This window comes from Dermacentor albipictus, chromosome 7 (assembly GCF_038994185.2).
Source record: "Dermacentor albipictus isolate Rhodes 1998 colony chromosome 7, USDA_Dalb.pri_finalv2, whole genome shotgun sequence".
Lineage (NCBI taxonomy): Eukaryota > Metazoa > Arthropoda > Arachnida > Ixodida > Ixodidae > Dermacentor > Dermacentor albipictus.
The window spans coordinates 84873370-84888092 of NC_091827.1; the positions used below are offsets into that span (position 1 = coordinate 84873370).

A 14723-nucleotide genomic window follows, 5' to 3' on the forward strand; every position below is an offset into this window, starting at 1 on the left:
ACTCATTGATGCTTGCAACTGTTTCGGGGTTTCGGGGTTTCGGGGTTGTAAACACTGCTCCTTAGCGGTGTCCACTTTGTGCACATGTTTATTTCCTTATATTTCCGAAAGGATTAATGGGAATTTACTTGGTCGGCGGTGTAGTTGCGACGTGCCAAATGTTAATGTACCACGAAAAATCCCGAGACACGCAGTGGTCATTTCGCACCTGGTGAACTGGGCGTCCTGTTTCTAGAGTTAGCCGTTTCATTTCAGGCTGTCTCACACAGCATTTACGAATCAGCGAATCAAGGTGCACCAAACGACACTGAATCGCATCCTTGGTTGTGTGCTCCTAAGTTCGCGCGCTACGCGACGCCTGCTGTTGAAATGATTTTATACATCTGCCATCACGACTGTCCGTGGCTCTGGCTGACATTCCCTGGGATAATCTTGTATATACACGCACAGAAATATCCAAGCACGTTGACGGGTGTGCAGCCGCCGCCAGTAGCGCAATGGTAAAGCACCGCACGAATAATGCAGAAGAGGTGGATCCGGCTGCGTATGACCTGCGGCAAGTTGTCTTTTCTTTTATCGACTTCCTTTTCCCGTTTCGTGACTGAAGCTATGGTGTTTTTTTTTCGTGCTTATATCCTCGCGTATTTGACGAGGCTGCTTCTGCTGCTGGGTCGGCCAGTAACTCGGCCGATATATTTGTAGCTATATACTAAGTTTTTTTTACGTACGCTGATTACGAGTACCAGCAAACGGGCGAACAAATCCGAAGTATACCCGCCATCGTGGCCTAGTGGCTTAGGTGTTGCGCGGCCAAGCACGGGATCAGGGGATCAAATCCCGGACACGGCGGCTGAATTTTGATGAGGGCGAAATGCAAAGAAAACTCACATGTGCCGTGCATTGGGTGCACGCTAATGGATCCCAGCTGGTCCGTACTAATCCGGATTCTGTCACTACGGCGTGCCTCATAGTCAGATCGTGGTTCTAGCACGTAAAGCCGCAGAATTTTCAATCCCGAGTATGCATACCGCATGAGTAGTGCCAGTAGGCGCGCGTCTGTGTTGCGTGCTGAAAAATACGCACATGCGTAAAACCTCAACCCACAGAGTGTTTCTTTAGACTATTCATATTTATTAGAAATAACCTATGGTAGATAACATGATTGTAGCCTTTCAAATGGATCATTTGAGGCTGTGGACATTGCTTGTATGAGAAATCGAACCGCGTAGTCGACTAATCAACCGCAAATACACTCATGAAGTTGATAACTAATCACTCGACGGCACACATTGCGATTTACAAATTGTGGCTGGCGAGCTTGCTAGGCATATCCACTTGAAGCCAATTCTGAGCATGGCACAGGTTTTGAAAAACGCTGAATCAAATTTGTGGTAAAAAGGCACTGTTCCACTTGCTATTTATGAAAACACTGCTTTAGGCATCGGAAGACAATAGTAATTGAAACGCCAATGTATTTTGTCGCACACTTTGGAAATTAATACCTCGAAACTGATGTCACCCTCAAATTTTTTTCTAAGTGGTTATGTCTTGCGAGTTTATCGGCTAGAATTCCTAAACTGCAATATGTGCTGTAACATAAATAACTAAAAAAGATAAATAGGGAATAGCTGCTGATTAGTCGATTATTCATTTATATTTCTCGTCCACGTAATGTCCGCTCTTAGTAACCCAGTTCGCGGACTAGAATTACGCTATCTGTCTTAGACAATTTTTGAATGATCTGTGTATTCTAAATGATGAAAAGACATATGGTATATTGTTGGCTCGCAGGTATCACTAAAATACATACTTCTTCGTAAAGTGTATTACATTCAGCGGATTCTAGTTTGCTTTGTTATTTCATACTCGGAAGGTGCAGTGCAATAAATAGCACTTCGACATCACATGGCTGAGGAGATGAAAGAAATCATGAGCCATTCCACTATTTGAAGGCGGTTGACCAGCGAAGCTCTTTAGCACGCGACAGGCAGGTGGCACATAATTTTCAACAAAGGTGCGAACTCATTTGTCTTAATGGGTGGTCATTGTGACGAAAGGTACGCACACTAATTTATTGTCTTGATCGGTGGTCATTATTTCACTCGCAACTGCAATTACATTCACTGATAATGTATTATCGATGCACATACGCCACTGGGTGGTCGGTTGGGCCGTATCAGTGTGGCATCACAAGGTATATGTCTCTAACAGGGAAAGCGTAAGTCGCTCCGTTTTCAGGACTGACACGTCCACATTGAAATCACCGACAAAAACAACAGGGATAGTGTCATCGCAGCTAATGCACGCAAACTGAGCAGCCATGAACCTTACGGGATTATGAGTCATTGCATTTTTTTGCTAGCTTACGGAGGTATGAGCCATTGCTCCGGCGACCGGGCTGGTGGGGTAGACCTGCCGGTCCCGATGTGGGATTAGCAGGGTGCGCGCCGAGTTCGTGTCCTCGCTGGACCTGCAATAATGTTTTTTTACTCACTCACTCACTCACTCACTCACTCACTCACTCACTCACTCACTCACTCACTCACTCACTCACTCACTCACTCACTCACTCACTAACGGGGTGTATGAGCGTGGGTGTATGAGCCATTGATGATGACAGTTTTCGGCGTACTGTCCTGTATGTTGTATGCGTGATTAGAAAGAGTTCAAGCATTGTTCGCTTCACTTTGCTGAGTGATTGTAGTGCCTGCCTTACGGGGCCATAAGCCATTGCATATTTTGCTCGCTTACGGGGGTATGAGCCATTGATGATTATAGTTTTTGTTCACGGATAACATAAAATGCACGGAACCCTATCCGTACACACCTTCGCTGTAAAACTAAGCAGCTGTTATGCGGCTTGACACTGCTCCCATCCCCGAAAAAATACGTCAGGCGAGAAGAGGATACCAAGCATTCGTCCCCCATTTTTCGGCGCCCTTTGTCTCGCTTCACGCTCTTTTACAATAGGATGAATGTTTGGCCCCATTGAAGAGCAGCTGTCAAGCCAGTCCTGAACCTTTCACTAACCGAAACAGAAGCGTTCGAAGCAAATCAACGGTGTTTAAAAGCTGAGGTAAGCAGCTTGCTTTAGAGCACTTATCAGACTCATTGAAGTCCTACGCTGAAAATTATGAAGTTCTGTGCCCATTTTTAGCACGCTTTAAAAGCATTGGATTCGGTTGACTGAATTATATCATACGAGAAGCTATTCAATTACAGATTTCGATACATTTTCGGTGTCTATTGAAATTGTATATTATAACCAAAGCGGCTTGTCTCTCTTGGTTCAATAAAATGCAGAACAACCGGTTCTCTATGTGGAGTTTTCTAAGGCTCAATTCTCGCGCTACTTAATTTTAACATATATTTGACAGACCTTAGTAACTGCCCTAATCTCTGCCGCACATTAATATATGCGGACGACAAACTGTTTGTATAAAGTCGTACTACACATGAGCACGGTATTAATGATCTTAAACGCGACTCTGAGCATTTATTGCTTTGGCACGATAGAATTCAATATCGAGTTGTAACATCAAGATTCAAATTGTTTGTTTTGACAATGTCCACAAACCGATAACACGCAGCACACAGCTGTATCTACATTTTCCAGAGTGTTTTGTAATGCGCATTATCACTATGCATTGCCATTATACGTAATGCACAGTTCGAGCATTACCAAGCGTGGACAGTCTGCTAATACTGAAATAGTTCAGTTCACAGCTCAGCAAAGTGCATAAAATGTGGCTAACGTGACACCTATCACTGTGATTTCAGAGGGGAAAAAATTACGGCAGAACTCATCTGACGATGACTGCCGACGGTAATGCGAATGGCAATCGAGCAATGTAGCGACAGACCCTATTGCTGAAGTCACGTTTATTTAGCACTTGTAGCGATATTTCTGAGACTTTCGTTACTTCAGCTATGTGCCACATACTCCGATATCGTACCACTTTTCTATGGCCCTCACATGCGAAGGTCGCCCACGAACATGAAAACATGACGAAGACTGATTATGAGGCACGCCGTAGTGGAGGACTACGGAAATTTTGACCACCTGGGGTTCTTTAACGTGCACCTAAATCTAAGTACACGGGTACACACCTCGTGCTCAGCAGCCCAACACCATAGCCACTCAGCAACCACGGCGGGTGATGACGAAGACTGTATGACAACGACAAAGTGACGATGACATGAAGAAGAAGCAATGACATTGAGTTACGGCAAAAGCGTATTGCGACGATGCTATGACGACAATGAGATGTCGATTGGTAAATTATGGCGCTGGTATAACGATGAAAAACTGACGACGACGATATAAGCACAATGAGATTACGACGATGGTGTGACCGTGGCATCATCATTATCAGCCTGGCTCCGCGCACTGCAGGGCAAAGGCCTCTCGCATACTTCTCCAATTACCCCGGTCATGTGCTAATTGTCGCCATGTTGTCCCTGCCAACTTCTTAATCTCATCCATCCACCTAACTTTCTGCCGCCCCCTGCTACGCTTCACTTCTCTTGGAATCCAGTCCGTAACCCTTAATGACCATCGGTTATCTTCCCTCCTCATTGCATGCCCTGCCCATGCCCATTTCTTTTGCTTGATTTCAACTAAGATGTCATTAACTCGCGTTTGTTTCCTCACCCAATCTGCTCTTTTCTTATCCCTTAACGTTACACCCATCATTCTTCTTTCCATAGCTCGTTGCGTCGTCCTCAATTTAAGCAGAACCCTTTTCGTAAGCCTCCAGGTAAGGCACTGGTAAGGCACAGCTGTTATACACTTTTCTTTTGAGGGATAGTGGCAACCTGCTGTTAATGATTTGAGAATGTCTGCCAAACGCACCACAGCCAATTCTTATTCTTCTGGTTATTTCAGTCTCATGATCCGGATCCGTGGTCATTACCTGCCCCAAGAAGGTGCATTCCCTTACCAGCTATCTCGTAAACTGCTGTTCTCTTCCGAGACTGTTAAACATTACTTTAGTTTTCTGCAGATTAATTTCAGACCCACCCTTCTGCTCTGTCTCTCCAGGTCAGTGAGCATGCATTGCAATTGGTCTCCTGAATTACCAAGCAAGGCAATATCATCAGCGAATCGCAAGTTACTAAGGTATTCTCCATTAACTTTTATCCCCAATTCTTCCCAATCCAGGTCTCTGAATACCTCCTGTAAACACGCTGTGAATAGCATTGGAGAGATCGTATCTCCCTGCCTGACGCCTTTCTAGAAGCGATAATGGAGAAGATGGCCGGACTAAGACGGCTTAACGACGAGAGTACGACAATGAATTCATGATATCGTCTGGGTGACGGAGATGCAGTGACGAAGACAGAATGACAATGGCGGCATAATCACGAATAAATGACTACAGCGTAATTACGATAGAATGACAAATAGGAAGGACATCGATGGATCGACAAGGTGGTATGACAACGACGGCATGACGTCACTGGCATGACAATACCGAAGTTACGTCCCTGGTGAAACGACATCGTGACGACGATGGCATGACGAAAGTAGGAGGACAGCTTACAGTGATGACGATAGAAGGTCCACGATGGCATGAATGAATCGTTGTCCTACATGAATGCAAGAAAACAATGCATGACAGCAATGCATGACAACTGTATGACAACAATGCAGTGACGACAATGGCATGGCAGCGGCATGAAGACAATAGGATGATGACGAATGTATGACTGTATCACAAAACGTCGACGGAATGACGAGAGTCGAATGACGAAGCTGTAGTGGCAACGATGGCCCGACCACAACGGCATTACGAAGATGGTCTGGCAATGAAGGCATTTCAGCGACTGTATGAAGACGATCGCGTGATAGTTGCGGGCGGCATAATTACGATTGAATGACGACGAAACATTGACATTGATGGAACGATAAACGCGGTATGAGGATGACGGCATGACGACATTGGGATGATATCACTTAGGTGATCACAAAGTATGGTGCGACGTTACTTAGGCGATGAGTCGGATCACAAAGCTAGAATTACCACGATGCTACGACCACAACGGCACCGCGACCCCAAACACATATCTAGTGGATCAAGCTATTTAGACAACTTGAACCACTGGATCGTGTAGAAGGCGTGATGGTTACAGCACGGCGAGAATCAGGTTACGAAGCAGGAATGACGGCGACTGAGCGACGACAACTGTGACACTATAGCGGTGCAACAACGAATGCATGGCGAGTGTATGACGATGGTATGAAGACGATGGAGTGACATCAACTGCACGGTGAGTGTCGAATAACAAGGCCAAATTACGGCGATGCAATGACAACGAATTGCGTCAGGACTACGAGCTCATACCTGTGGTCCAAGCTATTAGACAACTTGGGTCACTGGGTCGGTGTAGAAGTGACGACAACGGCATGGCGAGAGTACATGTAAGTTGTCACGAAGCTGCAGTGATGAAAAGAGGACGACCACAACGGCATCACGACCATGAACGAGAACATACCAAGTGGCACAAGCATGTAGTCAACTTCGGCATCTGGGTCGGCGTGAGATTAGATAGATAGATAGATAGATAGATAGATAGATAGATAGATAGATAGATAGATAGATAGATAGATAGATAGATAGATAGATAGATAGATAGATAGATAGATAGATAGATAGATAGATAGATAGATAGATAGATAGATAGATAGATAGATAGATGTCAGCAATGCTGACATGCTCTTCTGCGCCTATTACTGGATATATCCGTGCTCAAAGCCTGTAACTTCCTTAGACTTGTTTACCTATCTGTTTGTTTTAACGCTTTAGCATGCTATAGGTTCGCGCAGGCCCGAAATACGTCATAGCATTATAGAGGAATGTAAAATGCAAGGAAAGTGTATGTGTGTGAAGTGTGTGAATTGATTAAGGTTTGCTTTGGCGCTGGTTGGAATATCACACTTGTGTTGAGAAAGCAGTGCTGCAAAATTTAACCACATCGGACGAGAATAGCACATGCGAAGCGCATGCGCTTCGTATGTGCTGTTTTCGTCCCTGTGGTTCAACTTTGAAGCGCTGCTTTTTAAGCACAAGTTTGCGAAGCAGGTATAGATATATCGTGCACCCGACGGTGGTCTGCTCAAGACGACCGTGTGCCACACTTCGCTCCTCGAAGAGGCTGGACGTGTGTCGAGTGAGCTGCGATGTGCCGACCATGGTTTAAATCGTGGATCCGGGACCTCAAAGAGGTGCGACGTAATTCTAACGCATTTCTCTCGCATTTATCGCTAAATCGTCACTTACTTTGTTCTGTCTTATTAGTTCAAGGCGTGTATCTATGGCGGTAAACCGTGAGCGCGTAATGTGTTAACGTGCCGGATGTTTGGAGACACCTATAAGCAGGCTTGAATACCAGCAATCAGAACAACACTATCATTTCTGCGTACATTTGTTTTTACTCTCTTTTTAACGGTTGTCTGGATAACCCGTTTTCTTTGATCGAATGGTTTTCTGGCACAGTCGCTGATATGATAAAAGAGCATGACATCAAAATACCCTCACGAACACTCAGCCTTCGAAATGGCTGGAAGACGACTGTCATTTGTTCCTGAAATCAGAGAATGACGAATAATAAGAGAAAAGGAGCGGCGTGTGTGAAGTGCTGTAAGTGCAAATGGCCTGAGGAAACATTCGAACACGCGTCATACAGACGTGCATAGCAACAGCTACGACAAAGGAAAAAAATTGTCTGATCCTTTGCAGAAGTTTTGATAGGTGTTCAAGGATCGACATCTGCAGAACAGGAATCTTCCCGAACCTATAAGGGCCACTGAATGAGTCAGGCAGCTCAACAGCTATCACAAAACACAAAACTAAAAATAAAGAATTTGTAGGACATCAATGTCACACGCTATCTTTAAAACGAATTTATTTATTTTTATTTTTTCCGACAAAGTTCTGACATCCGTAATGTGTCGCAAAAGCACTTTTAAGGGTAAGACATTTCCACCCTGTCGTGCTGAGGAAAACTACTGGTCCGCTGATGGAAAGAAACTGATATTAGCATTTGTTTATTGGTTTACTTCGTTCTTTCACTCCTTACTTATCACCGCGTTGTAGCCGTTTCTTCTCTTTATGATTCGAATTCACAGAAATAGGGGAGCTACATTGAAGTGCTGAAGAGTTTGACAAGAATTTGTGCTTCAGGCAGTTTGGCCTACAGGGCACCATACTGCACTGCTGCCTGTATTGCCTCCTATAGGCGTTAAGAAGAGCCCCAAAAGCACCTCTAGCAATTCAGAAAACAACCGCGTGCTCCTTGACGAGCGGTCCTATTCCTTCGCTGCACATCACTGACGCCATCACGGTCATACACGCGACATTACCGGGTTAAAAGCTGGGGATTACGAGGGAAGTGAGTTGTGAGCTGTCATCTTACGCACCTTGATGCTGATGGTGATGATGACGGCTTTAAAGGCAGTGGCACTTGATCACTCATATTGCCATGAACCGGTCACATCTCAGAAGTGGGTTGAAGGCATTAATTTAGAAAAACCTATCTATTCTTGCACAATCATTCTGAATGAAAAATTAAGGAATCTAAATGAGCCGATCAGCGAAGAAACAACTGATAGATGAGATTAACCATGATTTCGCGAATTAAATCCTCCGCGGCGATAAATATACGCCTGTGGGGATTTATTTAGATGAAATTAGAGGCCGTGACGATATTGTTGACATATTAAAAATGTCAAGTGCTATATATCGACCTGAAGCAAAGCACTATCCGTCACATTCTCCATGATGGCAAAACGACACTCCTCGCTCGACAGCGTAGCAACAGGCACAGCTGCTGCTTTCATCCTTGTTTAGTGTTGTACTCCTGCTGTTGGCTGCTACACAAGAAGCAAGGGGTTTTTGGAAACGCCCGCAATAAGTTAGGCTTGCTTTTATTCCAACAATATGTAGGCGCAACAAAATCTACCAATAAGATAAAATCTGCACGTTCAACAGCGGCCAATGCAGGCGACATTTTCCATCTCGCTCACTCATGTCTGTCTGCTTACTACGACGTGTATACACCCCACCTGCCCAACGCAAGAATGCAACCCCTTTTTTTTCTTTTTATCTCACGTTATCTTCTGATGACTTGGCGCTGAATGACAACGCTTCCTTCCGCACTAAAAGTTGTCCAGGAACGTCAATGCCTCTCCAACCTATATGAGCACCAATATTTTTATTTTGTCGCGCATACCCTGCTGGAGTATACAAGCTGAATCAAGATACAGGCGGTTGCACTTTACAAAAACGCAAGCGGCGACGCGTGATGCCAAGACGAACCTCGTTCTCCTCTTCTTCAGTCTCTTGCTGTGCCACACCATGTGGCAACATTATTTTTCTGTGACGGCACTGGTGCTTTATACATACAACGCACTTGGCGATTATCCCCTGCTTTGTCTAGGATTCCCCACGAGCAATTAATTGTCCAAAGATGAAAGAATTATAACATGAAGTGGTATGAAAAGAACATTCCGGTAATAAAGCACACATTTCAGGAAGAAAAGGCCCGGAGGACAGTCCAGTGGCGGCAGTAGACGTACCATTGCGATTCGCAAAGCCCTTTTCCGTAGGTAAGAAAAACGCCAACAGTCCAGCAACTCTCCATTGTTCCGTTTTTGGATGAAAGCTAGCACGAAGAAATCGCCAGGACAGATCGGTGCGTGTCTAAATTAGGGGTGCTACTTGACATTCATTCTCCCCTGCAATGCAGTGAAACGCCCGGTCTTTCTTCTTTTCTCGCTTGCCTGTTGTTCACTATCACTTGATTTAACCCCGCGTAGCATGTTTCGCACTGCGTGTGCGGAGTCAGCAGCGTATCCTGATAAAAGCGCGAGGTCCTGATCACTGTAAGTAGATGACGTTTCCAAACAAGAAAAGTGCTTCAACGTGATGCTTAGTGATGATGTAGTTTCGCCGTGTCTTCTAGAGATCGCTGCGAGAAGAGGAGAGCGGCCATGGAGTGGGTAGCGAATTCGATATAGGAACTCTGCGCCCGCCTTCGAACCTGCAGTGGTTTAGGAGTCCTTCAATGAAAACGTCCCCCGAAAGAAACGCAGAATCTTGGTTCTACTAATGCTGAAGCGCATCTATCTTCTTATCAGTACATGTAGACATAGGCATGCGAAAACCCTCTCAAAAATTTACTCGCAGAAAATAGGGCAGTAAATGGACGCACAAGAAAGTAACATCAGAAGATATGAAGATGTTGAAATATCAAGGGTGTGTTCGGCGGAAGCTTGTCTATGCATGCTTATGCGCCCTGCCTTGCAAAATCGCATAAGTAAAATCGTCCAAGTTTGAACGTATATGCTGCGTAATATGGAATGCAATATCTGAAAGTCAGGGCGTTACTTTCTCTATCTTATCGGTGCCTATATTTCCCGCACAACACAAGACGCACTCACTGTGGGAACAAGACAGAAGTGCTCAGAAAGAAGGAGGCTTGAAGTGATAAGCAGTCTTCGAAAAAGGAATGTCGCGGTAGTGACGTTCCCACAAGGCAACCTATTTTCAATTTTCAATACCACCAATCTTTACGAAAACAACCAAAGGAACATAGAACATGTGGTGATCTTCGTCAGAGTAACAGCGACATTCTTTTCTTCGACCAATGTCGATCACGTTGCGAAACTATACACTCGAAGCCGATTCCAGAGAAACCAAGCCGGCCTATGATACTGTACCAGACGTTTTAACACCTTCCAGGATTGTCGTGATGACCCCTAGGATATCGAAAAAGGCAGGATGAAACCGTCTACGTATAAATCAACTTAAAGGGGCGTCAGTTGGTCCTACGAATATGGCAAATATCGAAAATATTACAGCATGAAACACAAACCGCTGACAAAGGCGGTACGTCTGTTATTGTCATACACTTTGTACTGTTCTCCACGTTGACGACAAACTAGGGAACCATGCTCTTGTCAATCACTGACTGTGCGTCCACAATAACTGCCACCGAGTGGCAGTGACTGCTCTTCAATGAACCATTTTGACGCCAACTGGGGTAACTGGGTATGCACCCTTGGGCATGTGCTGCTCTGCAGTGAACCTCATGAAATAAAGTTTACCTCTATCTCTTTCTCTTTGTCGCCGACTTGGGTCGCTATTTGCCACTGGGTATGTACCGCTCTGTTGAACCTTTTTAAAACCCAATTTGGTCACTGGTTCGAAAAATTGGCTTCGAAACGGCTTCCGTCAACACAGCAGTCCAATGCTATGCTCAAGACCATAATCTCCCCAGAGACCCAGGTTACAGGAAGGCGGTTATAAACTCACACTCCTGAAAACTGTATTGAAGGAGGAGCCGTACGCATCCTCCGGATTGGGATTAATCATCACCATTAGTCATCCTTACACTAAAAGCAGTGACCGAACAGATCCATCAGTTATTTTCACGCATTTTTCGGGGGCTATTTATCCACGTAAGCTTGTGACTAACCTTTTTCGCGCCTACCTTGGTCACAGAGCATTCCGTGATCGATGGGTAGCGCTTCGGGTTGTTGTGCTGAGGGAACAGGGTTCGAAACCAGCCATCGGACTAAGTTCGGTCACTCAGTATATGCCAATGTGCACATATCTGCTGCTCTTCAATAATCCTCTGTCACGCCGACATGGATCATTGTAGATGCGGGACTGGGTATGTAGCGCTGTTCAAAGAAACTCTGATACCGACTTGGGGCACTGGGTATACGTCACTTGGTGTGTGACGGTCTTCAATGACCCTTTTTGATGCCAACTTGGGTCACTGGCTCGTAGCCAGTAGGTATGTGCCACTCAATCGACATCTTTGAACGCAGATTGGTTAACTAGATGTGCGTCACTGGGAATGTGGCACTCTACAATGCCGAAAAAGATTCTTTAAATTTCTCCAATGCTGAGCGGAATTGAACCCACGTCACACGAGTTCCTCAAGGAAAACAACCAAAAGGATTAGCAGGCTGCGCTACAAGTGCACTGGCTAAATGCCGCTTCCCATGAACGCCTTTCAGGCCAACGCTTTACCGAGCTGCGCCATGATTGCACTGGGTATGTGCCACTTTTCAATAGATCTTTCTCCAACTTGGGTTCACTGAGTATGTGTCACTGAATGTGTGGCAAGGGAGCGAACTATTCTCACCTTTCGAATGCACTGGCGCGCGACGCTTCTTGTTTGTAGGCCACCCGCAGACTCCTCAACAACGCCATTAGATGGCGCAGCGTGTCCACAAAGGAGCGCGCAAAAGGATTCCGATAGGCCCATGGCGGATTTGTAAGCGTTCACACGTTCCGGCACGCCATGCATTTCGGAGCCAACGCGAAAGCTTCGCGGCGACGGTGGCGCTAGAGGGCGCCCAGTGTTCTTAAGACGTAGAGTTACTGTATATGATTCTGACCATATATTATTCTGACCGAGAAGACGGACCCTGAATACAAGGACGTGGAGGCGACACCCAGTACCTCATTCTCCTTGTATATTGAACGCGGCGACAACGGAACAGAAGGGAGTACACCACCATGATTATTATTAGTGGTGACGACGTCGTCACCTTCATGAGACATAATCAGCGTTAAGAACGAAGAAGGTAAACACAGCGCCGATCTGTCAGCAGACGAAGGAAAGAGCACGCGACGTCTCGCACCTACCCGCAGAGCAAAAGAGAGGAGGCGAGCTTTTCATTCTGTCACGTGATTGCTGCAGAGGCTCGCCGCCAGTTGGTGTGGCTGCTCTGACACAGCTGCGTTTTGCCGTCGGCGAAGCGCCCCGCTCATTTTTCCGCTAGTGTGTATGCACCTTCAGAGAGGACTGCCGATGCAGTGCACGTCTCATACACAACTCGTGTGGACGGTGGCAATACCTTGTGTATCTATACTGATTCAATGCTAAACACGTTACCGTCGACAGTCATCCTAAGATGGCTTCTGTCTATTTCTTCCTTTTCATATGATGCCGTTAAACCTGTGAATAATGGACCGTGAGGTGAAAAGGCTAAGAAGACTTTTTCTTCTGCGTCAACCACATATGATCCCCTCCGTTGACCGGGAGCCAAACGACGCAAGTCTCCAAGAGCATGTTTCCTCGACTAGAATCATTGCATTTACTGAAGAGTTGTTTACTATTGTGATCTACTGTTTGGACTCATGAATTGAAGACAACTCGAAATAACCCACAGACCATTTTGGCATCCCCTAGCGACCCGGAAAATATAAAGGAATTCATCGACACTGGGCTGAGTCCCTGATGCCGTCATGGAAAGCCATAGCCTGGTTCGCAGCGAAGTGACGAAGCTCATATTGGCCGTCGATGAGCATCTTTAACACGAGCCTGAATCTTTCGGTAAGCTATCTGACTTACAGAAGAGATGGCTGTCTGAAATGGACACTTTAGAATGACTAGACAGAGGAGCAGCAAACGTTGTTGAGTTGGAGACGTTACGCGAAGAAACGTGCCGTATATTTCATTACGAAAAAGTCATCATAAATGGAACAGTTAAACTTGGCCTGAAAAATTGAAAGAACGACAGCACTGCTCAGGTCAAAAAGAGTGTCCCTCCAACGTGGAAAGCAACAAAAACAGTGTCGGGCGCTCCTTGCAAACAAGAAGGCTAGAACTTGGCCCTTAGTAGTTATCCACCAGCGTAGTTCCCACAGAGGCTTCTGAAATTTCAGATACGGGTTGTAGTAAAAGCCAACTCAACCTACAGGAAGTACAGCAAAATGAAGCCACCTTTAGCACGGCTTTCGAGCAGATATCGACACCTGCGGTGTGCACAATAGACCTGCTTAGCTGTCCTCATCAAGAACCTACTGCAGAGCTCACAATAACTAGTGAGTCCGCAGGAAAGGAATTGATGGTTCGCGAATGCGACAACAAAGAAGAGCCTACGACGAGTGACGCTGATTTCCCAAGGAGCAAATAAAGCGAGACATAACAAAATGGGAAGGAAAGGAGGGCGAAGACAGTATGGCGAAAAGGTCACTTGACGCCCACCGCTTGTCTGCACCGCAAGAAAGAGCGTTCCAGTTGAGAGATATTTTGCTGTTGCTGTATTTGCGGCAAAAGGAGACAGAGGTTGGTCAAGACGAACGGCCATGCTCGCGGTGACGACGGACACTACAGAAGAAGAGAGAATTACAGTAGACGTGCAAAATACACTGAAAATTACCGTACTGTTACTTCTGCGACGCAGACAAACGCAAAATGAATGAAGACCTAAACTAAGAAGCATATTACGGCGCAAGGTTCGACTGGAAGCGAACGCCAATATTCTGGCAACGGCCATGGAAATATCGCTAGAGATTCGAGCAACTTTAACCGCCAACTAGCAAAAACGACTCCATTGCTAATTTTGACTGGTTGTGCAAGTAATGTTGATTTTAACTAACACGAACGAAATTGAATACAATCATATAGGAGAGCGTTTTTCGTACTCTCGTAATTGATTCTGTTTATTTTGCGCTACTTTCTGCAACAAGTATGTCCAGCACACTGGGTCACTAAGAAGCTTTATTAATGTCAGCGTCTACAATTTCATAGTATTGATAAAAGATTCGTGATGTACGAAACAGGCGACTTAAAGAAAATTCTGCTAACTAAAGAAAGGATGTTAGATACCAATACAGAATAACTTTTAAAGTAAAATAAAATTGCACTTTCACCCAAAAGGCGAAGCATCATTGCGACAGCAAATTATAAAACAACTA

General features: G+C 45.3%; 2 protein-coding genes across 4 annotated transcripts in view; one reads left to right on the forward strand and one right to left on the reverse strand.

Moving 5' to 3' along the window:
* Positions 1-14723, forward strand: part of LOC135899659 (5-hydroxytryptamine receptor 1-like) — a 174667-nt gene that overhangs the window by 80062 nt on the left and 79882 nt on the right. The gene's annotated exons all lie outside the window — the stretch shown is intronic.
* Positions 1-14723, reverse strand: part of LOC135899657 (cuticle protein 16.8-like) — a 148688-nt gene that overhangs the window by 4490 nt on the left and 129475 nt on the right. The window contains exon 2 of one of the 3 annotated variants that reach the window (XM_070521347.1): positions 2368-2470. The exons of the other annotated variants lie outside the window; for them this stretch is intronic. Within the exon in view, the coding sequence (XP_070377448.1) occupies positions 2368-2470 (103 nt within the window). The remainder of the gene's footprint in view (positions 1-2367; positions 2471-14723) is intronic. 3 annotated transcript variants of the gene reach the window in all.